This window comes from Malaya genurostris, chromosome 3 (genome assembly GCF_030247185.1).
Source record: "Malaya genurostris strain Urasoe2022 chromosome 3, Malgen_1.1, whole genome shotgun sequence".
Lineage (NCBI taxonomy): Eukaryota > Metazoa > Arthropoda > Insecta > Diptera > Culicidae > Malaya > Malaya genurostris.
Genome location: NC_080572.1, coordinates 66,529,561 through 66,556,137, shown reverse-complemented (window position 1 = coordinate 66,556,137; position 26,577 = coordinate 66,529,561). Strand labels below are relative to the sequence as shown.

At 38.3% G+C, this 26,577-nt stretch overlaps 1 protein-coding gene across 4 annotated transcripts; it reads right to left on the bottom strand.

The window, feature by feature from the left end:
* Window positions 1-35: 35 nt before the first annotated feature.
* LOC131433818 (uncharacterized) lies at window positions 36-24,639 on the bottom strand. 4 transcript variants are annotated; one of them, XM_058600422.1, is made up of 5 exons: window positions 23,907-24,639; window positions 23,724-23,841; window positions 17,651-18,544; window positions 9,426-12,133; window positions 36-5,347 (listed from the first exon to the last, which is right to left on the bottom strand). In XM_058600422.1, exons 3-5 carry the CDS (start codon window positions 18,531-18,533, stop codon window positions 1,364-1,366), a joined length of 7,575 nt encoding a protein of 2,524 aa, XP_058456405.1. In that variant the 5' UTR covers window positions 18,534-18,544; window positions 23,724-23,841; window positions 23,907-24,639; the 3' UTR covers window positions 36-1,363. The 4 variants fall into 4 exon arrangements, with proteins under 4 accessions (XP_058456405.1, XP_058456406.1, XP_058456407.1 ...); XM_058600423.1 differs by having other exon boundaries at window positions 24,198-24,639; XM_058600424.1 differs by having other exon boundaries at window positions 24,535-24,634.
* Between the last annotated feature and the right edge of the window lie 1,938 nt (window positions 24,640-26,577).

The following is a 26,577-nucleotide window of genomic DNA, read 5'->3' as shown; positions in this document are numbered from 1 at the left end:
ATAATCAGGGGATTTGGATTTTCTTTCATGTGGTGAAGAATGCCATAGTCATTATTTTCTCAGTATCAACATTAATCAGTGTTGGTATATTGTTGCAGAATTTGCAGTAATGTTTACATTATCATACTGAGTGCCGTGTGAGATCGACACTGTTTCCTCAATAATTTTACATACGTTCTAGTATTTATTTATTTATTTTTACAGTCAGCAGTTCATTTGCCTTAACATACTTTTGTTGTTTACATTTTCAATAACATTTTATATCACCTGTCTCAGGTATCTGCCAGAATAGCCGAAGTTCTGTTTTTTTTATATATGCCAAAGAAAACTTCCAATGATAGGTTCCACCGATTCAACACCTAATTGTTCTCGTTCGATAATGACTGATATGAACTTCGTTGGGCGGACTCCCAGTAATTTTCCATTTCCACAAAATTCTGGTATCTGCGTTATAATAATTTTCGTAAAATAATGTTGACGAGAAAAAAGTTTCATAAACTTTTCATCTCAAGCGTGTGTAGTTTGCATTCATTGGTTCACTATGTAAATGTTGAGAGCTGTATGCTCGTGTTGCTCAAATGAACAATATTTCATGTGTCCTGGCAATCAAAAAAACCCTACGAAAATTATTTGTAAAAACTCTACAAATATACGAAACTTGGATTATATCATTTATGTAAAGTTGCCCGTAGGGCAATGACTAATTCTATTTTTTACACTTCTATCTATCTTGTGAAAAATAGGATGACAAACTATCTACCGCGTTGTTGTAAAATAAGCGTTTTCAAACTAAGGTTTAGATTTATCTTTCTACAGCCCAGATAATCTTTCGATTCGCAATATTTATATGTTATATTTTAACATATTCTGTTCATATTTATGTTCGCATATCATTACTACTGGGTCATAAGGATATTGTTTTGTAGTTCTCCTGTCCAGCTCGAACAAATTAAAATTTGTCTGCCTTTGCTTTGCATTTGCTCAATGGTGACTGACTCGACTTAGGTAACACAATTGTGTTATCAGAATATATATCAATTTTATTGTATTCATTATAAAACACCAGCAGAACATCAACCCACATAATGAGCTCGAATCGACAAGAACAGCTACCTTCGAAGTAAAAGTATATCCATTTCAAGAAAGGTTCTTATAATTTTGCACACAACACAAATCTTCCGGTTTTCTTACGCAGTATTTCCCCCGCATCGAATTACAGTGTTTAAAACAATCGACCAGGGCATCTAAGTCAAATGGTACATTATATCCGAAAAAAATTAAACGTTTCTTCGACTTGAAGCAAGCTCCACTGCGTACACATTTCGTAACATTTGTTTTAACTATGGTGAAAATGAAACCTTTTTCATTGCATCATGCGAGTGGAACCACCGCCGAGGGTAGCGGCCGCTGGTATAATCGCAGCCGTTGATGATCCCGTCCCAATGGAGAAGGGCGTTGGTTCGGTACCGCTTCCTTGCTGTTTCATTTTACACTCCGGACAAAACCATTTGCCTTTCGGGGGCATTATTATCCCGACGCACTCAAAGTGGAACCATTCGATGCGGCAATTGTCCCCGTCGCAGGCGATCATTTCTGACACCTCATCATACGGGCAGCGACAGTAGCAGTAGACGGATTCACCTTCGCGTGGAGGACGCCATCCGGCAGGTATGCGAATCTGGTTGGGTGGGAAGAACTCTGTGGTAATACTAGGGAACGATCCCAGCGGTGGGACCTTCGGTATTCTCGTGTCCACAATTGGTGGCTCGAAAGGCGGAGCGGTGACTATTGCTGGTTTGGCTAAATCCGAAGTAAGCGCCCGAGCGGTGACTGCTGGCATAGTTGGCGGCGCTGATTTAGGGGTTTTCGATTTGGTAGCCGCTCGTTTTCGTGATCCTGGTGTTTTTTTCTGGGTCCCTCGAGCGGGTGTTTTCTTGGAAATGGACAGTTTCAACTTTGGTAGCGGTGGCAACGGCCGGTGTGGGGTAGTAGCATTTAACGATTTCTGGCTTATTTGTAGAACGCCTTCCTGACTGGAATCACTGTCGGCGTCGGCTTGATGTGGAGTACCTATCGGACTCGCATGTATGTGGTGCACAGGAGCTTGAGGGATGCGTGTGGTTACAACTTGGGGAGGCTGTTGAACTGGAGTGATTACAGGAGGCAGTACACGACTGGTAACCGGGGTATGATGTTCTGATTGCTTGAGCTTGGGAGTTCTACTTTTCACTATCGGCGGAGACGGTAGATCATCTTTGCTCCAAACTAAATTGGGAGGAGGTGTTGGTTTCATAACGGAAAGGATTGACTTTTCGGGATTCTTTGAAGACAGCGGCGTTTGTGCAGATGGTAGTTCGTCGTCACTGGTATAACCGTAAAATTTGTTCGGTTTACGACTTCGTTGAGATCGTTTCAGTGGAGCGTCCGACTCCGAACTGTGTCCTGTGCTGAGGCGTGGAGATAAAATCTTGGAAGAAGACTTTAAGCCTGAAACAACTGACGGTGTGCTGGGAGCAGAATGGTCCGATGATGTAATTTTAGGACTTTCCAACGGATGGAACATAGGCGGTGCGCTCAGTGGCGGTGCTTGATGCATTGGACGAGATGGAAACTGATCGACTTGATTTAAATTCAGCTGAGGAGGAATGTTCACCTGGGATTTCGGAGCCATCTGCGGTGACGTTTTTTTGGAGATCTTCCGTTCGCGCTTTCTCTTCTTTAGCTTTACTTTTTTCTTCACATCCAATTCTTCCGGTGGCAGAGACGGTGTGGATGGCCGACTATTCTCAACTATGCCGTAACTGTTCATTGGACTCATACAAGTCTGTTGTAGAAGCTGTCTTCTCTTTTCGGCAAGCATTTGATTAGCTAGTTTCTGTGGGTGATCATCGTAAAACTCCTCATCCGTATCTGACTCATCTGTCTCTAAATCGGATTCATGTATGATAGTATCAGGATCTATGGGTTCAGTTGGTTTCACGGTTTCATCCGGTGGTTCCTCTGCTTTCTGTTGTTCTTCCTTCACTTCTCCAAGCCTATCCGCAACTTCTTTAATTTTATTTTTGGCAGCATTTTCATCCGACGTGTCTGAATCATTCGAAGACGAGCTACTGCTTCCAGAACTACTTGAACTACAGCTACAGTTGGAACCACATTCGCAGCTGGAGTCCGAATCACTTCCACTGCCACTGGAAGATGAATCCGAACCACTTTTAGATGGCTTTCGTTTCCGCGGAGATTTCTGTTTCTTCGAATGACCGCCCTGAACAGAAGTTTTCAGAAGCGACTCCTGTTTTTTCACACTTTCCAAGTTCCCATCGTCATCGATGACAATTGTTTCGCAGGCCGCTTCCGCTTTTACCTGGGGGTAAACTTTTTTCATCATGCGACAGTAGTCGTGATCCGATTGGGAAACGTGTAAGATTTTTGTTTTAAGTAATTTCTCAATGAACTGTTCCTCGCCTATGTCTTCAACCAGTGACGACCTCCTACTAGTTATGCTGGCTTGACTATTTTTCAAATTATTCCAAATAACTAAAACCTGATCCGTACCAGACTGTGTTTGATTTTCAGTAGCTTCCGCCGCTTTCGATTCTTCCTTTTTCAAAGTCAAAATACCTTCATCGTCCGAAGTCTCACTGAGAGTTGCTAACGCTGATGTGAATTTCTTACTGCTCGAGTTAGAATTTTCTGCATCCGAGTTGTCGCTACTATCGCTTTCCGAGAGATTCAAAGCTGGCAGATTAATCAAATCAGTTAACGGTTTTTCGTTATCGTCTTTGGACCGCTTCTTCTTTTTTTTCCTTGGAGTAATTGCAGATTCCTTCAGTTCCGCATCATTCTTTTCTTCTTTAACTTCCATTTTCACCCTGCCACTGCTAGGTTCATCGTTCAACGGTGTAGTGTCTGCGACAGGATTTTCCTGTACTTCAATCTTCGGTTTTGGAACTGATTCCGGTTCCGGTGTTGGATCACTAACTTTAGGCGACAAAAGTGGCGGTGGTACTGGTTCGTAATGTCGCTGCACATGTTTCAATAGTAACTTTTTAGAAATAAACTTCTTTTCACACCCATCTTCAGTGCACGGATATTTTTCCTCTCCATTGTGTAACCTCTGATGCACCTTCAGGGCCAGCGATTTTCGGAAACCCATTTGACATACATCGCATATAAACTGTGCCGGTGGTACACAGAAATGATAGACATGGGGCCATTTCTTTTGCAAACATCGTTTACACATAACTCCCTCGGTTCCATGCTTCCAGAATAGGTGTTTGAGAATGTCTGCTTTGTTCCGGTACGCGATTCCGCATCGGTAGCAAAGATGATGCAACTTATGTTTCCACACGTGATTCGACAACGCACCCTGCTCTGCGCATTGTTCCAAACATACATCGCACGCGAAATGTCGTTTTCTCAAATGTACCATCAATCGGAAAGCGGACGGAATTCCGTCAATACTACACAGACTGCAACGGAACGTGTAATCGAGAATACCCAACTGATTCGGTGCTCCCGGACACATATGACAGAGTAGCTCACTGTAACTGAAGAAATTAGCGCGACACATCAAACAAATTAGCACTGACTTCTGATGCATTTTCCGATTGTGCAGGTACAGTTCCTTGTGAATTGTTGTTATGAAACGACACTGGAAACACTCGAATTGCTTTGCGTATGTCACTGCTTTCTGTTCCGCTGTCCAACTGCTATCGAACGTTTCCAAGTTGAAGAACAACGATTCCAACTCTTCCAAACTGGATTTAAATCGCAATACTATCGTTGCCGGCAATAATTCCTCGGCCGTTATACTGTTCACGGTCGCTTGAAAACGGTGAGTTGCTATCAAATGCAAGGCAAGATATTTTCCATTGACAGCAATCCGCCTCGCGTGATTGCAGTATAAACAGAAAGGAATAGTAGATCGAAGACATATTTTAACAAAGTCTCGTATATGAATCTTATCTAACGGTTCGTCCAGCGTTAGTTCAAACAACTGGGAATCTTCATCTGCTATAACGATGCCATCCGAAGGAGATTCATGTTTCACTGCCGATTCAGAATCCGTTGGTTCTGCTAAACTTAAATGATTTTGAACAGATGACGCGGATTGCTGAATTTCATCCACGGTCTTCGATTGCGACAAGTCGAAATTGTCGCTCTCCGTTCGATGTTGCAGTGGCATCGGAGCAGGACCCATTTCCGGTGGCAAATTTACAGGCTGTCTTTCACCTTCTTCCTCAATGTCCATTTCGACAGGATCTAGTTTAACGTCATCTTCCACACGGCGGTTTGTTGAAGTTCCTGCGTCCTTAGGATGTTCTACCGGTGCTTGCTGCAACGAATTCTGGAAACAGAACAAAAAAATAATTGTGACTGTTAAAACTGTGTGGAAACAGTTACATACATTATTATGTAGAATAGAATTTGTTTAAACTACGTTGAAATGCACCGAATTCTTATGTTTGTCGTATATGTCTGTTTTTCAGCGGCTTAAAGTTGGGAGTTTCAATGGTAAATATTAAACAATTACTTTCTCGTAGATCAATTATTCAGCCGTTCTAACGTAAAACTTTCAACTCATTGTATGAAATGATGTTGAAAACTTTAAGTATTAAGTCCTCCTTTAAAAAAAACCTGTTTTAATCCACCTAGTGGTGTAATGATGCTATTCTCATATCAATCATACTATCATATATAATACTGTAGTATTCTTCAAAATAATTTTCTTCGATTCTTAAAAGAATAACCGAAATCGGTTTGTTTGATCGTTTACTGATAAAAACTATCAATTGGAAAAGATTTGAGGTCGATTTAAAAGTTTGTTCAAGGTTTTTCCCCACTTTAAGTGATGGTATACAATTTTTAACACACTTTACCCTATATTTCCGGATCCGGAAGTCGGATCCGCATGAAATTCAGGAATTACGCATGGGGCCACAGGACCTTTCATTTGAACCTAAGTTTTCTTTTATTTGCACATTTTACCCCATAACTCCCGAACCGGAAGTCGGATCAAAATAATATTCAGGAATTTTTTATGGGACCTCAAGACCTTTCATTTGAATCTAAGTTTGTGAAAATCGGTTTAGTCATCTCCGAGAAAAGTTAGTGCAAGAAACCGTTACATACACACATACGCACATACACACACAGACATTTTGCGTTCTCGATAAGAACTGAGTCGAATGGTATATGACACTCGGCCCTCCGGGCCTCGGTTCAAAAGTCGGTTTTCACAATGATTGCATAACCTTTCTATATGAGAAAGGCAAAAATAAACATGTTCAAAAGCGAAATTTCAGATACGAGATTGCGGTTCGAGGATAGCTTCGAGTAGAACTGAGCATCCAGTAAGAAATTTTAGTTTTAGTAAAGAACATTCGATATGCTAAGACCGGATTTGGATGAAATACTGGAAGCTTTGCTGAAACAAATCTGAAAGTGACCCAGGTTGTTGAAATAGTATACGAAATTAATTTTTAATGATCTTAGTTTATGATACAATCTAGACACTTAGAAAATTTTCGCAGAATTCGGTAATTTTTATCGAACTTTTAACAGCTGAACGATCGGTAATCAGTTCGGTTTGAATTGATTACTTGAATGGTTCGGTTAAATGGTTGAAATTATGAATTTGAATAGATTTACAAATATCATAAAACAACACATATTTTAAACTTACGATTAGGTTTTTCGGATTAGGATATTTTTCTCAGAAACGAGTGAAGAAAATTCAAACCAGTCGTGACTACGGCGCACTATATATCCACAAAAAATATAAAAAATGTCTACAAAATATGTAACTTCACTTCCCGGTTGACCGGAATTATGAGCGCCTTCCGGAGCATTGCACAACCCGTCAAGTCCACCAGAAATAACTCTCGAACGAAATGTATTGGCAGCAAGTGTACATAGTGATATGAAATTATTTTCTGCCTATCAGTAAACAAAAAGCTTTGAGTAGTTTTAATGTTAATTTGTGCACTTGTACCTCATTCCATTCGACGAACCCTTCCAGATATCTTATCGTTTGGTTTATAAAACGACACTTACTGAAAATTTTAATAACTATTTGATAGTTAGTTTTCACGACAAACTCTATTTACAGAAGTTCAGTTATAGGAAGATTATTTTACCATTCGGACAATACCGAACAACGGAATCGAATCTTAGTGTGTATGATGAAAGTACCGAAAATCGTCTACGCACACATACTTAGTATCTTCTATGACAATACAGTCACGAATGGCGATTCTAGAGAATTATAGAAAACTGGTGGGAGAATTTCGTCGATTTTGGTAAAATAAATTTTATTACTGGAACTTTTAATATTGATTAGCTCAGTGATCAAGGTTCGAATCAATTGAAACAGTTACCAGAATTCTTCAATTTGAAGCAAACTGTGAATGAATTTACAAGAATTTCGAGATACAGTAAAACATTGATAGATCACGTGTATTCCAAATTCGACGGTGTTTCTTCAAATGTGGAATCCGATTGCAAGATTTCAGATCATGAAACAATTGCAATTTCCGTAACGAGCAGCTCTAGAAAAGAGGAAAATACGGTGAAAATCAAGTGTTGGAAAAACTATTCAAAGCAAACCCTATCTCGACTTGTATCAAGAAGCTTGGGTTGTACACAGTTGACTGGAAATTTGGATCACAGGGCATCTATTCATACTGACATATTGGAAAAGTGTACTAATGAATTAGTAACTGAAAAGTATGTTAGTTTGAACAGCTCGAGTTGTTGGTACTCATAGACCTCTTACGGTTAAAACGGAAGAGAGATAAACAGTACAAGAGATTCTGTAGAACTAACAATGATAGTCACTGGAGTAGAATATTAGTTCACGGGTCCTGAAGAAGACTAGATACGAATACATACAGAGGAAGATCGATCAAAATCAACAAAACAGCAGAGAGTTATGCAAAATTATCAAACAGTTGATCAAGGCTACACATAGTGCATCGAAAACCCTAACTTTTAACGGTATAGAAGAGTACACAGAACAAATTATATCTGAAAAGTTCAACAGTTATTTCATAAATAGTTGATTTTACAATAAATAAATAAATAAATAAATAGTGTTCAACAGATCAACAGTATTGAATTGGTAGATGAACCTGTTGAAATAACACAGCCGATGAATAACTATTGTAGATTTGATGAATTTCAACCAATCACTTTTGAACAATTGAAAAATATTTGTTTTAATTTGGAAAAATCGACTGGTATTGACAATGTAAACTCAAAAGTGACACAGGATTGCTTTTATGTTATCGGTCACGATCTACTGGATTTGGTAAATGAATCGTTGTACACGAGGCACGTGCCAAAAGTTTGGAAAGAATCTCTGGTGGTTCCTATCCCCAAGGTTACTGGAACGGATACAGCCGAGGAGTACCGTCCTATTAACATGTTGCACACGCTGGAAGAAATTCTGGAACTTGTTGTTAAAGATCAGCTGATTAACTATTTGAACTTCAACAGTTTGCTAATACCGGAACAATCGGTATATCGTAAGGGTCACTCCTGTGACACCGCTTTGAACCTAGTATTGACAAAATGGAAGGAGAAAATCGAAGCCAAAGCCAAAGTATTTTCGCTGTGTTCTTGAATCTGAAGAGAGCCTTTGGTACATGAATGGTTTGAAAACTATTTATGTGGTAGATCTCAAAAGACTGTTTTTAACGATGTAGTGTCTAGTTCTCTCGGTAACTCACTTGGTGTGCCTCAGGGAAATGTGTTAGGTCCTATTCTATTTATTATGTATATTAATGATATGAAGCGAGTCTTACGTTTCTGTTATATAAATTTGTTTGCTGATGATACTGTTCTGTTCATTACGGCTAAAAATTTCAATAAAGCTGTTGCACATTTAAACGAGGATCTAAGTTCGCTGGTTCGATGGGTAAAATTTAAGCAACTAAAACTAAACGTCGCGAAAACTAAATATATGGTTATTTCTTCTGTTAGGACCGGTCATGACGCCAGTGTGGAAATTGATGGTGAAACTATTGATCGCGTTAGAGAAATTCATAATTGATGAAAAGTTAACATTCAAATCTCATATCAATAACGTCATCAAGAATATTGCCAAAAAGTACGGTATATTGTGTCGTTTGAGAAATGACCTATCGATCCATAGTAATCCATAGTCATTTCACCACATTGACTTTTACCCATCTATTCTGTTTCTTGCTAATAACACACAAATCTTGAGATGACAGCGACTGCAAAATAAAATCTTTCGATTAATTCTAAAATGTAGTATATATACCTCCTCGGATTTTCTACTGAACGCATTACAATGGCTTTCAGTGAAACAGAGAATTTACTACTTAACCATGGTATTTATTTTCAAGATCTTAAATGGCATGCTGCCTCGATATTTGAATGAAAATACAATTACTAACCTCTGCCAGAATCGGAGTCTGTTCCACTTCGGTCTCTCCACTATCCTCTTCTTCGTTGACTTCGTCGTCGTCGTCGTCGTCGTCATCGTCCACCTCGTTGCCATCGCTCTCCGTGGTGGAGTCTTCGCTTTCAATGGGGGTACAGAACTGCTTCGGAATCTTTACTTTGAGCTTCGGCACCAAAGGGGGTCGCGAAACTATTTCATCATGGGGCGGCAACTCCGGTACTGGTGGGAGCTCCGTAGGGGTTTCGGTCACGTTCAGTAAACTAGCGGGTATGGTGGAAATCGTCGTGGTTTGATTGAAACTAAGCTTAGGAATTTTTGTTTTGTCTTGCCACTGCTTCGACGGATGGTGATCCAGTGATTTTTGTAAACTGGATTGCGGTTGAAACAGTTCGGTTGGACAAGAAAGCGTAGTGATCGAATCGAGAGGTTTCATCAATCTAGACTGAAGAATGGGACTGATAAAGTTCCGGTCCATGAGTTCCATTCCATGAGTTGGTTCTGCTTGCTGATCACTGGATGGATGCAAAAGTTTTGCATTTAAATCTACCAGTGGTTGCTTCTGGTTGATTCTTGCTTTCTTGCTAGGAGGTTTCCGATTACTCTGATGCGTCGGGTGACCGGTAAACACATTCATCTGATTCTGCTTATTGTGGTTAGCGTTACTATTCGGTTGATTATCATAATTAAACATCACAGCCGTCGAACTACCACTAGTTCTATTATCGTAGTTGTTAATGTTAAGTTTAACGCTACTATTCATATTGCCAACCGAACTAATATTGTTGCCGGCGTTATGAGTACTTGCCAGCAGGTTCACCTTCTTTTCACACTTATGTTTGGATTGTTTCAGGCCGCCGCAGTTGTTACATTTGTCTAAATAATTAGCACAATCGTGTTGCACAATAGACTGTTCATCACCTGGTGAGGTCTTCTCGAATATGTGCTCACATCGAGCGCACATAAGATAGAGTGCTTTACCAATGTCCATGGTTTGCTGCTGCTGGTACTCATGAATAGTAGCAAAATGCTTCCTTCGCACCTGATGTTTAGCATCCAGATGTGTGACCAGTCTCTCGGCGGATTGGAATATCCCCAAACAGTACAAGCAGATGTATTTCTTGTGCACTTCACGCATGTGCTTGAACAAGTTCCAATTTTCGAAATGGATCCCGCAGGGTGAGCATAGAAAAACCTTTTTCTTGTCTTTTTTCTTCTCCGGTTGATGAGGAGCAACTGGCTGCTGTAGTGGAGTTTGCTGGTCGGACACTGTTTGTGGGGGAAGTGCAGGAGGTATAGGTAAATGCGGTTGTGAAATTTTACTGCTTGCGAGCATCGTTTTCATAAGCGATTGTTGCGGCCGTTGTTGATATGATCGTTTAGCAGTACTTTTAGTTGCCGTTCCAGGTCGTATCACTGGCAGTTGATAACCGATCGGATTCCAGGGCTCCTGTAACTGCATATGTGGCTGCTTGGTGGGAGAATTGTCTTTTTTCTTTCCTCGTCGTTGCTTCTCAGCAATCACCAGCCTATTGTCTTCATCTAATGTATCTGACGATTCGTCTCCTACGAAATCCGCGGAATTGATACCAACGTAGTTGGTTTTAAGTTGGTTACCCAGTAAACTGTAGCTTGCAGCTGGAATGGTTTCCGCGGTATGTATATTTGTTTCCATTTCTTGTACCTGATCGCTAATGTTGTGCACTGGAGGTTTACTATTGTAATCGATTTTTATAAGCTCTGATCGCTCACCGAATATCTTATCTAAATTTAAAAAGTTACTAAAATCCACTGGCATAGGTACAACGACTGGTGGCAAGCGTTCATCCATCAAAGGGGTAGAATTGCCTTCCACTACGGGCCGTTTTAGCGAAATCGACAGTTTCAGCCCTTCGCTTTTTGTAATTTTTGCACCGTTTTCATTTTCAGCAGCTTCTTCCAGTTCATCTTCCGGTTCCTCGTATTCTCCAGAACTAAGGGAACACGATTCGTCCAAGTTCAATCGAGACCGACTTCTATCGTCATCTGGCTCAGCTTCCGTTGATGCAATATTATTACAATCACTCTCTTGCGGAGCCAGTGGTATTTGTTCGGAAGTAGTTTGCTCCAGTTCCTCCAGCGGTAACTTGTTCTGTACTTGAATGTCCGATTTATCCTCTCCAGCTTCGCCTCCCTCATCTTCCTTGACTTCATCATCGGAGCTATCGGAATCCGAACTAGAACTTGATGAACTAGATGAACTCGAAGTGCTCGATTTGTCATCATCCAAATCATCGTCCTCAATTGTACTTTCTATCGCCGATGGTAAATCGGGTTGTGATTTCACTTGTGACAACACACTTTCCGTACTGGGCGAAGGAGCCGCTTCTTCCTCCGGTTCATTGCTGTCTTCTAAAGAAGATTTTCCCGAATCAATCGATTGGTTTAAACGTTCATTGCTTTCGATCAACTCTGTACTGCACCGAATTTGCTGAACAGTTTCCGGATCTGTGCGATGCACTACATCAGAAGTTTCCGTACCGAGGAGTGACGTCTCATCTGTCTTCTTCAGTAGCTTATTGGAAGGTTCCTGAATATCACTCTTGTTCGAGTACGCAGGGCTCACAGAGCGCGGTCGTTTGAGTGACATTGTATTGATATCTTCCATGATTTCATCGGATGTGTGCCCCGCGTCGTTTGAAACTTCTCCATTTACGTGTAGTTCTGTGGATAGAAAATATAAATGAATGTTTCTACTAGATATCATTATTATTATTTTGATTATAAATACAATGATCTGAAAGAAGCCTAACTCGAATCTAACTCGTCGCAGCCGGAACTTCTGATAATCTTCAGCCTTGATTTTACAATTTGAAAACAACGGCACTTCCGATTTCATGATCAAGGTCAATTATTACGGACTTCGGAAAGAGTAGTAGTCGACCTTCAACAAGCGAAATTGAAACCCACCCATCAAAAAGGTACATGAGCTGCAGTTGAACAAATAGGATAACACAATATACGTAAAATTCTTTATTAAATATTTAAAAACAAATGGTGCAGTACGGTGAGGCGCTTTTCGTCGAGGATTTTTTTAGTGTATGAAACGGTTTTCGTGTATTACGTATGCGATTGGAGAGATCTATTCCTTCTTGCGCATTCAAATCGCGGACCACATACGAGAAGAAACTGTCCACATGACAGTACTGTCAATAATGAAAGCACGCAAAGCTAGGAATCACGCTAACAAATGTTTAGTAATTAACGAATATACACCTTCTCATCTATGAATGACGTTGAAATACACCGACAAGTATTCCTTACTTTTACGACTTATACCAAATATGTATTTCTAGTGGTTTTTATGTCAAATGGCGCTATCCAAACGACCATAGTACCATCAAAAAGTATGTAATTTTTTTCCAAACGAAAATAACTCAAAATTTACCAAGTACCTAATCGTTACACCGGATAACCTTTAGCCAAATGACATTATGCAAAAACGTGTAATGCTAAACAGGACTTCACAGAGATCGACTAGTGAACCAATAATCTCCCAAGCCTCACTGGATGGCAAGGAGACTACCACTTCCTAAATTTTTATTACTTGTTCAACTTCGAAACCCAATCAATTTATGTTGTGAAATCACGTATTCACTTTCACTCTTTTTAATTTGAGAAATAGTTCGACTAAAACTACTTCGGAGTTGAGGACATAATGATTTTAACCATTCCATTGGTTTTATCTTTGCGGCAAAAAATTGCAAGATATACATCTGATTTAAGGTAATTTATATTTCTTCTGTTTAATGCATAGTCACCAAGAGATCTGAGTGCTTAATTAGCTTCATTGGCATCCAACGACTTAAGGTTCAAAATAACAAAAATAAAAACCTTAAAAAAACTACTTTTTTGAAACAGAAACCAGAACATCAGTTCGTTTACACTTCACTTTTCCTATTTTCGATTCCCAGATTCTTTCAATTTTTTTAAATCTTTTTATTAAATTCAAATAAAAAAATTGTTTTTATATTTTAATGTTTTTGCTAATTTTTTGAAACAGTTCTTTCTCTATTGTTTGATCTTACCCAATTATTTTACTCACTTTATGTTATTTCTCGTCTTTCAAGACAAGAATTTGCATAAATCATATTCACTCTTCTCTCTAGAAGATACGTAGATTGTCACTTATGTATTTAGCCTTGACAACACTGAGTGCCCGGTGGATTTGTCGTTTCCATAATAGTTTGACATTTTTAACCATTACCATCTTAAGAACATTCTATCATTAGAGCGCTTTTAGTTTTGTTTAGTGAGTTTACCTCAGCAACAAAATGGAATTGAACATTTTCGTTTTTCACAATTTCATTGTGGATAGATAGAGTGCTTCAATCAACTTAATTCGACTTTTGGCAGTGTAGCACCATCCTATGCGACTGTAAAAAATTGGTATAACGAATTCGATCGTGGTCGTAGTTCGCTTGCCGGTGAAATCACAGAAATCACACATCCAAAATCAGTTATTTTGCCAGATAACATCGATGCTGTGAAAAATCTGGTAATGGAAGATCGCCATGTCGTCACACCGTGAATTGGAGGCAGCCTTGGGTATTCAGTCGTGAAAGAAATTTGTTCATGCTGGATCCCACATAATTTGACAATCGCTAAAAACACGACTGTGTATAGCATCTGCACAGGTAACGTAACATGGATTTCCTCATATGAACCCGAAACTAACCAGCAGTCGACTGTATGGGTGTTCGATAATGCAAGCTCTCAAACAACTGAATATTTGAGCACCCCAATCATCGAATTGATTGGCCACCCACCGTATAGTCCTGACTTGGAACCTAACGACTTCTATTTGTTCCTTTCCGTGAAAAAATTAACTGGGTGGAGAGCGATTCAATAGTCCTGAAAATGCTGAAGCGTTTAAAAACCAAAAAACTGTTTTCATTTTTAGACTAAATAGAATTTCAATTAGAAGATTTATTGGCAGTCCTTGCTCGTTTTACGATAGCATTTTACAAGTACCTTTCAGCCTACCTATAGTACCTGTGAATTCAGTTCCTATAAATAAATATTTTTAGTATGGAGCATACTAAGTCATGACACTTGTTGAAATTGCAGTAGTATTTACGGCGTTTTGTAACAACAATCTCTTCTATTCCCTACCTACATTCGGACCTGACTGGCGCCGGTACGTATCCTTCTGTTCAGGGGTTACCAGAAGATGTACATTAATGGATGATTGGTCAATCTCAGGACTGATCGTCCATAACTTCTCTCTGTACAATTTCAACTGAACCCGTTCAGTAACGGAGTGGTAACCAGTGGGTTGTCGGTCAAGCTCAAGCTGAAGAGAACACGAGCAAAATGAGGATTAAGGATGATAGACAAACTGTTGATTCACTCACACTGATCAATGACCTACAATTGGAATAGACGGAATCCCGACCAAAATACTCACAATCACAAATAAATAGTTGTACTACACATCCATCCAAGTGGTCGGAATGATCTGGGAAGGAATTTGCAAAACGAATTGAGGCTAATTATGCTAGAACATCGTTTCCCAATAGAACTGATAAGTTTGATTAGTGCGACGCTCCATGGTTCGAAGATCAAGCGTCTGACGTGTAGAGAAACGGAACTATCATAAATAGTTTTCACATTGTTATTATAGGCGACATTGATATTATTGGCGTTGATCGCAGAGCTGTGAAACAGGCGTTTGTTTCTTAAAAGAAAAACTTAGGGTTGATCATCAGTTCGGTTTTACATCTCATCCAAGTCAGTCGATAAAACAAAACCGCTTACGTTCGGGACAGAAGAAACCAAGTACAGTATTGTGTAGTGAACAATAGACCTCGAAATGAGTGAACCAAACGAACAAAAGCTACCGCCGACACGGAAGAATACAATTGTTGTTGACTTCATGCAGTGCAAAATTCGACCTTCGATACGAGAACTTGAAGGTTTGCTTAAGGAGCAAATGCATCTTGACATTGAACGTGTGCATTTACTTCAATGCAATAAGACGAAAAATGTTGTTTACATCCAGTTTTATAAAGAGTTGGATCTAATTCAATTCGCAAAAGACAATAACAATGTGCATTATGTGGAGCACGAGAACATTAAGTACAACATTCCAGTATATATGGATGATAGTGCTATAGAAGTGCGTGTGCACGATCTTCACTCAAGCGTCACCGATTCATATATTCGCAAAACTATGTCCCAATACGGAGAGATTCTCTCTTTCGAAAAAGAAAAGTGGAAGAATTTTTTCCCCGGTATTCTAAATGGCGTATGTTTATTACGCATACATTTGAAGAGGCCTAAACATTCTTATGTGATTTTCGGTCAAGATACAAAAATTCCGTGCAAATCACTTGTTACCTGTGACAATCAGATGGCCACATGTCAATATTGCCAAAAAGCTGTTCACTATGGTAAGCCATGTGATAAACCGTACAAGGAGACAACTATACCAAAGGACAACGGTGCTTCCTTCACACCAACCCCAAGCAACCCCAGTACACCTGTGACAGTCACCAACAACAGTGAAGCATCCTCTTCAACGAAACCATCCAACGTATCCCCTATAGAACAAAGTATACCAGCTGCAATTAACAGCTTACCATCTAACCAACCAGCAACTGCAAACAATGTACAACAAGGCGCATCTACAGCAACTATCAACGAAATCAACAACAATACCACGGCAATGGATGAGGAGACGAACCACGAACAAACTGTCCCTCAATCCTCGCAGGAGGAAAATGGAAGCTCCTCTCCCCCTAGAAAAAGGGTGACAACGAGATCCAATAAAAAAAATTAATATTCTCTGTCACCTCAAACAGTCATGAGGTACCAGGTGTGGAGTTTTTTTTTTCTTGAATGAAAATACATGTTCATTGTAGGTAATTTTCTATCTTCCTACCAACTCGCAAACCACTATGCATTTTTTGAAAAGATACATTCGTCAAACCATTTTCCCACATCTCATAACTAGTAAAGCACTACAAGTGAGTGAGGCATTGATGAAACCATATAATAGTCAGAAGGGGTCAAGTCTGGAGATTATGGTATGTGGGACAAAAGTTCCCATCTGAAATCAGAAATGATGTTTTTGGCCAGTCAATGTTTTCTTTCTTGAGCGCTTAAGTTTTGTTTTCTGCGCTTGGGATTATTAAAATATATCATATTCTCATCTCTCTTTTTCGTCTTCTGTTCTCTATCATTTAGCTCATGATGAATCCAATTTCCCACCTTCTGAAACCCCATGACGGTAGACAATCAGGAATGGCTTGGCAACTAACATTTAACCTTTTTGTTTTTGAGCAAAAAACTAACGCTTTAGTTTCGACGGTGAATTAATTTATTTACAGTCTCATCTTCATGTGCACCTCGTGCACTGCACATGATGTCGAATTCAAGGAACTACCCCAACCCCATTCAAATTCAACTATTTTTTCAAATCTTTACTTTTTCGATGAAAGCAGATTGGATCGCACCGAAATTGCGTGTATTTAAACGCATCTCATATACATCACACATAAAATTTCAAGTATCTGTTGTCGCTGTTTTAGTGTCTCTTCCGTGCACATGAGTTACTGCACAGTTTCAAGAAGAGAAAGAATTACTCAGATCAGCTCAGAGATTTGTTTGTGTTATAAAAATCCCATCCGAAAGTATAACGTTATCTCATTGTATTGAAAAACACAAGCGAATCTCAATTCCTCAATCTTTAGTTTCCACTTTCAACGAACTGTTACATCTGCTATCATACCACATAAGCAGTGCACAACTAGTCAATTTTGTCACGAGACGCCACTGACTATTTGCAGATATATCTCTTGAAAAAGTCCCGTATTATTGACTGACCCACCTGATATAGTTAATATTTTCGAAAATTCTGCCCTAAATACTAGGCGGTAAAGAAGTGAATGGACAGACTGTAGTGAGCGGTAAAATAGAAAATCGACTGACTGTAGTGGGCTGCACATGTAGCAAGAATGACAAAAAAGACTGCGTGACTTTCAGTTTAAGAACCTGAAACAGGTCATCGACAAGGGAGCATACTTCGCAATCACTACAGTACAGCAGGACTGGGAAACGATGACTCAAAATCAAGTATAAATAAAATTTATAATTCGTTCGGCCATGCTACCTGGATGTGCTTGATCATAGTATACTGAAATAAGTGAAAGGAACTCCAGAAAACAATTGGCTTACCCGTTGTTGTGCAATTATTCTTGATTTCGAATGTGTCCGGTTGCTTGTTGTCACTGTGCTTCTCGTCGCTAGAGTAATCCAACATTGTATCTTGTTTTCCTATGTGACATTCTGTCTCATTCGCCGAATTTTCATCGAACTGATGTTCACCCTCACCAATGTGCTCTCTTTCTTCGTCCATCATGTTGTGGTGCTTCTCACTGAACGGTACTTCCATTTCAGAATCATGTTTATCGTCATCGTAATCGTTTGTTCGCGGTGAATCAACTTCATTACTTTCTTGAGATAAATCCTGTGTACTACCTTCCAGGCTTTTGTCAAGACAACTTACAGAATTGCTGTTCCCTGTTTTAATTCGTTCCGCTGATAAATTTCCATTTGATTTATGTTTTATCGTCTGCTCTTTACTCTCCTCTTCATTACTCTTACTTATTTCTAGTAGTAGAGAATTATCTCCAGAAGTACCTGTGTCCTGCACTGGTAACAGTTCCTGCTCGGGAACCAATTCATCGCATTTTGTCGTTTCTTCATCTGTATTTGTAGTGCTATCCGCTAGTTCATCCTTTTGTTCTAGCGGTCGTTTTTCGGGGTGTGTATCTACAGTAGCCTCAATGACATTTTCCTCCCTCGCTAGGGACTTTCGATCAAACTGGGGACTTCTGTTGCTATCAGTAGGTTGAATGTGTAGAGGAGATACATTCTTTTCAGGTTCGTTACTAGTTTGGTTAGGGTTTATTGTAGCAGGGTCTACTTCATTACAATTTTCGCTTACATTGATTTCGGTTGAACATGATGACTGTGAGGAAGATGTCGAAACCGGCTTCGTAATGTTTTCATCTGAGCTGATTGTTGGAGTCGCTGTCGGATCTTCTTCATCGTCCATAGTTGGGATCTCTGTAACGGAAACAACAATATTTGGTTAGGTAAATGTGTACACTTCGTAGGATGCGACGAAGAACATTAAAGCAGAGCACATCATTGTATAATTGCGTATAATCATTGTATTGTCTTATAGTTCCGAATCGAGGAAACTAAATCGTCTGAGTATTTTGCTAAATATATATATATAGCTAACACACTGAAGAAGAATATAAATTGTATTCGAAACACGTATATGTGATGTGACGTTAATTATACATGATTTATAGTGAGATACATAGTGAATTTGTATAGTGACGTAATATACTTATAACAGAATTAAATGGTAATATTAAAAAATTTATCCTTGTATAATAGGACCGCTAGTTGAGGATTGAAGTACTGTTTGGTTATTTAAGTAGGATATATTCATTATTAAAGGTGCATACAAGAAAAGACAAGAGCCTTTTCTTAGTCATCTAGAAATTTTGGTTATATGTAACCGGTTTGTACTCAGTATGCATGTTTTTTTTTTCTTCTTTTTTTTTTTGTAAACCTAACATTGAAAATGAATGAAAAAGAAACAACTCTACTCCCACAAAACAGATTTCAGCAAACAACATGTACGATATTCTTTCAGAATCGAATTTTAGTGACACAAAACATTTTTTTCTCGAACGCTTGTCGTTCTGAAAAACTAATTATGCCTGCAATTTCAAAATTTTGCGTTTCATCCGGAAGTGAAAATGGAAATTTCAGTTCAATGGGAAAATTATAAAAAGCATGATGGCACTGCGAACCTATCATAATACCGTCATTGTCAGGGCTTCGACTATTGTTCAACAAATTGTCATATGTTCATACCCTGTTAAAATTGTGGTATGAGATGTATCAGATGAATTTTCAGGCTCTGATCAGAGTTGATATTTGGCACCATCAACTAGTACGATTAAGATTGGATAGCTTATGTCACTGGACAACTGCCTACCAGGCTGTACAAATCACCATGTATTGAGTGTCTGAGAGCCGGTATGTCAAATCTAAAATTCTCTTGATATTTCACTCGTAAGGATACTCATTGATTGCCGATGCGATTGATATTATCTTCATTTCTCCTGTCTCTGCTTGATTACGATGTGACTAAACAATAATCGAATAGCATAAATATTGAAATGACATTTTTACAACGAATAATGAACTTTCTCGATGATTTATGTTTATGTTAGTACGCTGTTTGTTTTTTCACCTCAACAGGGAATAGATGAAGGAGAGAGAAAACAAAAAGAGTTGCCTGTCTTTGACTGAGTATACTTCTACTCAGTCATAGAACTATCGAGTCTCTTGTTTGACAGTTACTTTCAGAGTACAGATTACAGCTGACGATGATTTTAGTCAGTATGTCTAAGTCATTCGACGTGACTGACAAATTGCAACTCTTGTTCTGATTGTGATGGAAGAAACCATTAATCCAATTATTCACAATGTCCTGTCAGAAATGCTCATAAAAAAATGCTATTTAAAATCTGATCATTAGATGAACACAAACTCTTCTGAAGCATTATTTTTTCCAATGTACTTGTTAGCCAATTAACGATAGGTACGTCCGTCATGTCTTCCCATTTCTAAAATGCTGCTGATGAGCAAATAAATCTCTTCAAAAGTAATTCGCAAAAACGCACAAGATAGCGATCTATTTTTATTAGAGTTCTAAAAGCTAAGCATCCCTCATGAAATAATCAGAAAAATAGCTGAAAAGCACAAGTTCTTCGCTAGTTTCTATTTCGTTTTTATTTCCAAATAGCCCAAGTAGTTTATCTTTTATGAGAAATCCTTCTACATTTGATCTGTTTCTAGCAGATCAATGTCACATTTTAAGTGAAACTGATTACTCAAGCATACATTGATTAAGATCATTTACCAATAACATTCAGGGTTTAAAATAAAGCAATGCCACCTCGGCCGAAAGCAATGTGAACCATGAAATTGTTTTGATAAATTTAGCTGACATCGATACAGCAATAGATGATGTAAATCATTACATGATTGAAGTTAGGTGTATATCAGTTCCAAAAGCTGAAACAAAATTTGATTCTTTCATCATCGACAATCTTCAACTGCTCCTTCGTATACATCAATATCAACATTCTTGTGATCCTACTATGGAATCCATAGTTGAGGATCACCAAAAGAAAATTTAACATAAATTCACTGTACAAGTCGTGTGATCGGTCCAGAGCTTATAAAAATTTTCATTTTTTATTTGCATTTACAAGAGAACGATCGATCTCGGTATGGTCCGACTGTGTCCAACTTCTTCACCTTGTAAGAAGTGTAAATTGACTCCCACCCCCATCTGCCAAGCGAAGGTACGCGCGTACCAGTAAGTATAAGCAAGTGACAGTTTCTCTTTAATCACTCTCTCTTTCGATTATTGTGATGTGACTAAAAAGATTTTCCTTGATATCACTATTCTGTTTGAAAGTCGGAAGTTTCGGGTATCATTTCATGCAAAGGGTTGAGTGATAAACGTGCAAACCGCTTGTTAATTATAAGAAGAGAACGTAAACAAAGAGAAACTGTCATTTGCTTATACGCCCTTTTGAAAAATTAACCGAGAATTCTGAATCATCGTGACAATCATCCCGATTCTTCAATCCGGCGGATTTGTGATACGAACGAATCTACACTTTCGTTCGAGTTCGAATTTTGCATTCTTTATTCCGTTCGACTTGTATGATTCGATCGATTCTCGTTCGAGAACACTTGAAATTTCGAACACTAACCATCAAAGCTGTCAACACTACTTACACGTTCTATATTATTTATATTATTAATTTCTTAGTAAACGAAACCGTCACACTTGTATAAACAAATTAGAAAGATTTTAAACCGAACATAAGTAATACGTACGCAAGTCGATCGAGTAATATTCGAAAATATAATCACCCCGATTCTGCAATCCGACGGATTTGTGATACGAACGATTCTATTCTTTCGTTCGAGTTCGAATTTTGCATTCTTTATTCCGTTCGATTTGTATGATTCGTTCGGAACACTTGAAATTTCGAACACTAACTGTCAAAGCTATCAACATTACTTACACGTTTTTTTTCTTTTTATATTCATTTCTTGGTAAAAGAAAACGATCACACTTGTACAAACAAATTAGAACGATTCTAAACCGAACAGAAGTAATACGAACGCAAGTCGATCGAGTAATGTTCGAGAATTTAACAACTCGAACGAATGATATTCGAGTTCATACCCAACTCGAACGGAATGCAGAATGGAAATTGCACATTCGATCGGAATATTTCGAATCGATCGACGTACAGAATAAGGGTGAATATCACCCTCATTCTTGTTTACGGGCGTATGTGATACGTTCGAAAGTATGTCAAATTGGTATTACCGTTTACGTTCGAATCAATCACATTTTCAAACATCGTAACATGCATAAGAACAACTTCAATCCAACTTTAAACCATGTTGGAAAAAAAATGTTTCATATCATTTCTCGATTAACATTAGAAAAGATCCCAAGTGCAAATGACAGTTCCTCTGGGTTGACTTTTTCTTTCAATTATTACGGCAAATTCCAGTAATTTCCAACAAATTCAACAGTGCATATCGAAAGTTGGTGGTTTTTGCTATTATCCTATGTGAAGTATTAGATGGAAAGATTACTGATTGGACCGTAATACTCGAAAGAGAAAGTAAACAGAGAGAAACTGTCATTTGCACTGAGGACCTTTTCTCGTGTTTGTCTTCATTTGTCATTTGACTTGTTTTTTCGCTGATTTTGTATCATCATGCTTGTTTACGTCCGCATCGACTATTCGACGAACACATACTTTCGAACGAATACGAACAAGCCATTCTTGTTTTCACTCGAATGTGTACGAACGCGAACCTGTGTAAAAGAAGAATCGGCATCACAGGTAGTTTTAGGAAGATTCCAAGGAGCAAAGAAGTCACGAATGCTACATAATAAATAAATATCGTACTCAAGATCAATTTTATTTAGGTCAGTAAAATTAAATTTTGAAATTAAACTTCGTGCAAAGTAAAAGCATTGAAAGTGGCAGTCCGATCAGTAGTATCTGCTTAAAATATGTTGCATTTTTGCTGCAATTTTATCATGTTTTCGATAGTCTGGGGACTTTTCGCTTGCACGAATGATGTTCGAATACACGTATCGTTCGAAACTAAACTGGCTTACATTCTAGCGTTTCGCATACGGTTAATCACAAGAATTGGAGTGATTTCATTAAGGCTTATCATTTATTTGAATAAGTGACAAACGAATCGCGTTAGAATTCATTCGAGAGAAAACAAGAATGGCTCATTCGTATTCGTTCGAAAGTATCCGTTTGTCATATGATCGATACGGACGTAAACAAGAATGAGGGTGTATAACTTTGAAATGGGATGTTTCTGTAGTTGGACCATTGTATCAAGTACTGTCAAAACTCCAGTCGATAAATCGCTAAATCATATAACAGCTTTACGGTGTAAATTACACACCAAATTCGCACGAACTGTGTAAGTAGATTTTTAAAATTGATGGGAGAAGTGGAACGGACGGTCTACCAAAAGATAGAAAAGCTGAACTGTTCCAACTACCGCGAGATCACACGTCGGATTTTTTTTCTTCCTCTATACTTTTTGTTTGTTTCAATTATAAAGGTTTTAACTTCAAGGTCAATCACCTCTTCGGGTCAGGAAAATTTACTGACCCTATGTGTGGGGTTGGGAATCGAACCCAGGTGGATTGCATGAAAGGCATCGATTTACCCATCATGCAATATACGTCCCCATTCCGAACATCTTTGTCGTTGTCTATCACCATTAGCTAATGAGTTCAAACGGTAGGAGTTTTCTGCGATTCAGGTCAGTCTTTGCTATTTCTGTTTACTTTCAATATAATACAATATAACTGTATATATCAATTATTTCTACATTATTTATATGTAAGTGAATAGCACTTACATAGTTGGGATATCTTGAATACTGTGATCAAGTAATTCGATGTTTAAATAAAAAATGTATATTCTCAGGTCGCATTTTGTTTGCATTTGATGGTAGTGCAAATGAGGACCCCTCAATACATTAAAATATAGAACAACAAGATTAGGGAAAACGAAAAATGCGTAGTGCGTAGAATGTAATTAAATATATATACCAAAAACATCGATATAGCAATACTTCTTACCTCACTTTATCTCCAGTTCTACTCCAAAACTTGCAGCTTTTGAGAGTAAGATATACTCTCTAAGAACTATCGGATTTCTTTACGGTTTTCGTGCATGCGGAGTGCAGGACTAAAACGACTATCAACAAAAGAATCACACTTGAAACATTCCCTGAAAAACTTTTTTATTTTCGTACCACTTACAGTATAGTTAAATTTTGTTTACAATATTGTGAATTTACACAATCAATATGAGCTGTTTTTTTTTTGTTCTTTTGTTTTGCTCGGTTTGCAGAAACGTCGAGTATTATGATGAAATCCTGGATGATTCTGCAGAAACAACGCAATGCTACTTGTATACTTGTTCACGTAGCGCTAGCGCTTCAATTTATCGCCTCTATTCTGGGGACGCAGAATCACATTCACACACACACCAACAAAAACAGCCAACTCAAAATCCAATATTTTCAGCTGCTGTTTCCGTTTCGCTATTACCTTCTAGACACAGTACTTTTTTAGATCTTTCTATTTCCGACACCGTAAATTAGAAGCAGAAGCTCTGTTCCTCAGTTCTTTTTCCAATCGGAAAAAAACCGTGACCGTACGTAACTATTCTTCTCCCCGCAAATGCCTTCCACAACCTACTGTTCTTCACAAACACCGCTGTCGGGTGGAAAAGGCCTGCTGAAAACCGCACCGACGAGCTAAGCAAAATTTCCGAACACCTTATCAAACATTCACTTTATACTCAACGGAACGGAGAGCATTCCGATAAAATTCACTAGCACAAGTTGTATCAAAGATTCCGCAACCAAAGGTTACTATTTCTGACCTGGTCCAGATGGGTGCGGGTTAAAATTTTTCGATTTTTCGTCACAAGCAAACACACACGTTTTGGCTCCGGAGCTGCAAACGCGAAAACGTAATGGCGATCCATTCGAGCTGAGCGAGCAATACCACGAGAGGTACAGGAATAAACGAGAAAGATATAGAAACTGTCGCGCATCATCGAAGTAGCTGATGGTGTCTCGATGTTCAAGCATGTGTACAATGTGAAGCTTGGTATGAAGGATCATCCACAGGAACAAAACGCCGTCTTTTTGTGCATACGACTTCCCACAAAATTTGTTGTTATTCTAAGTGAAGTAAAAGCAAATACAAATTATAATGCGGAATGCTCCGATCAGAGATGCCATTTATACAGATTTATCTGTATTATACAGATTTTTAAATGCTCATACAGATTTAATACAGAGTACAGATTTTTTAAACTTAATACAGATTTCTCAAAAAAAAAAAAGAAAATAATAAAATGATGTTGCTCGTCTGAGCTCTCTTTGGTGGTAGTGACGAGATGAGAGTTTTGTAATCAATCGACGAATCACAAATTGATCTAAAAATCTTTAAATGGTGTTGGTAGTTTAAGTTGAGCGCTGAGATCCTACATCAACTCACCAAGCCAACATTTTGAAAGTATATGACATTGAAATTAAGGTTTGTTGATTCCGATTGGTGATGATAATTTGAAAGAATTTAATGTCGTCGTTGTAGAATGATATGAATATTAAGCACTCATTCAAATTTTCATTATAAAACCATAAATTTTTGGAATAACATTACCTCAACAAATTTTCATTATAAATATCTCGATTTTATAGTGGATACAGACAAATACAGATTTTTCACTCTGGGTAATACAGATTTTCTATGAAAATATCTGGCATCTCTGGCTCCGATGAATTTTCGTGGACACATTTTTCGCTATCAGGTACATTGTCAGTGTACACTGGCAGAGTGACGGTTTGAATTTTATATAAAGCTGGCAATTCTGATGGCTGAAAAATGATTCACCATAGAGACTGTTTATTATGTTCATAAACAACGGTTTATAACTTTTCAAGATCGTGGATAAATTTTTCGATAAAATTCCCTAAAGCTAGATGGGAAAAAGTTATAAAGTTTTATAAATTGGTTACATGTTTAGTGTTATAGATGTTCCTTTTTGTTTGAACACATTTTTGAGTTCATCGATCGACACTAGGGTAACAGAGGTATTTTGGCCAACCTAACAAACTTTATGGATTTAACCGATTTTAAGTAACCCATGTTACATCAATTTGAAGCTAATCACATTAAATTACCTATTGCGGACGGGGTTTTCAAAGATATTACAACATTTGGTGGAAATTTTTAGTAAGTGAGCCAAAATAAAATCAATCCTAAAGTGGGCCAAAATACCTCTGTTACCCTATACCAGACCATTTATGATCGCAGTATAATTTTCCGGGTTAGCAGATCGAATGCGAAATTCAACAAACAGCACTCCCATTCGGGAAACGTCGCACCAGGCGTCCTATTAAAACGATTTCTCTAAAGCATACATTGGTTGAGAAGTTTGATCGACGGATTTCCGAGACATTTATGTGGAATACTGTGATAACTTAAATTCATAATCCAAAAAACCAGAAAATAAACAATACGAAAATAACAAAACTAATAAAACTATAGCAACTTCAAGTAAGGTTGGCAATTGAAAATATTTTTGCGTTCTCTATTTTGTCAACGCTGAACAAAACAACAGGCTAGGCTAACTTCATTATTTTTACGTTTCGTCTTTGACTCATCAGTGCAGAGCAGTTCAAATTGAACTTCTTAGTGCTAAACTCGGCAGTTCAATTTGAACCGCTAAGCAGACGTAAAGTTTCTGCTACATACAGAACACTTTTTGTTTTGCAACGAAGTGCAATGTCTTTTCTGACGTGCCGAACGAAAACGTGTTTTCGACTATTTCTGGCCGATGCAGGTATGGTCATTTAGGGGTTAGCCAAATTTTGTGCTAGGGCACATAACCGTTTTCATTATTTTTACGTTTCGT

Bases quoted from the DNA above. Each gene is read 5' to 3' on its own strand.
- LOC131433818 (XM_058600421.1), bottom strand. From the start codon at position 18,533: ATGGACGATGAAGAAGATCCGACAGCGACTCCAACAATCAGCTCAGAT. The intron at 12,134-17,650 runs GTAAGCCAATTG...TTCTATCCACAG, and splicing joins GAATAATTGCACAACAACGG to AACTACACGTAAATGGAGAA. The intron at 5,348-9,425 runs GTTAGTAATTGT...TTCTGTTTCCAG, and splicing joins AGACTCCGATTCTGGCAGAG to AATTCGTTGCAGCAAGCACC.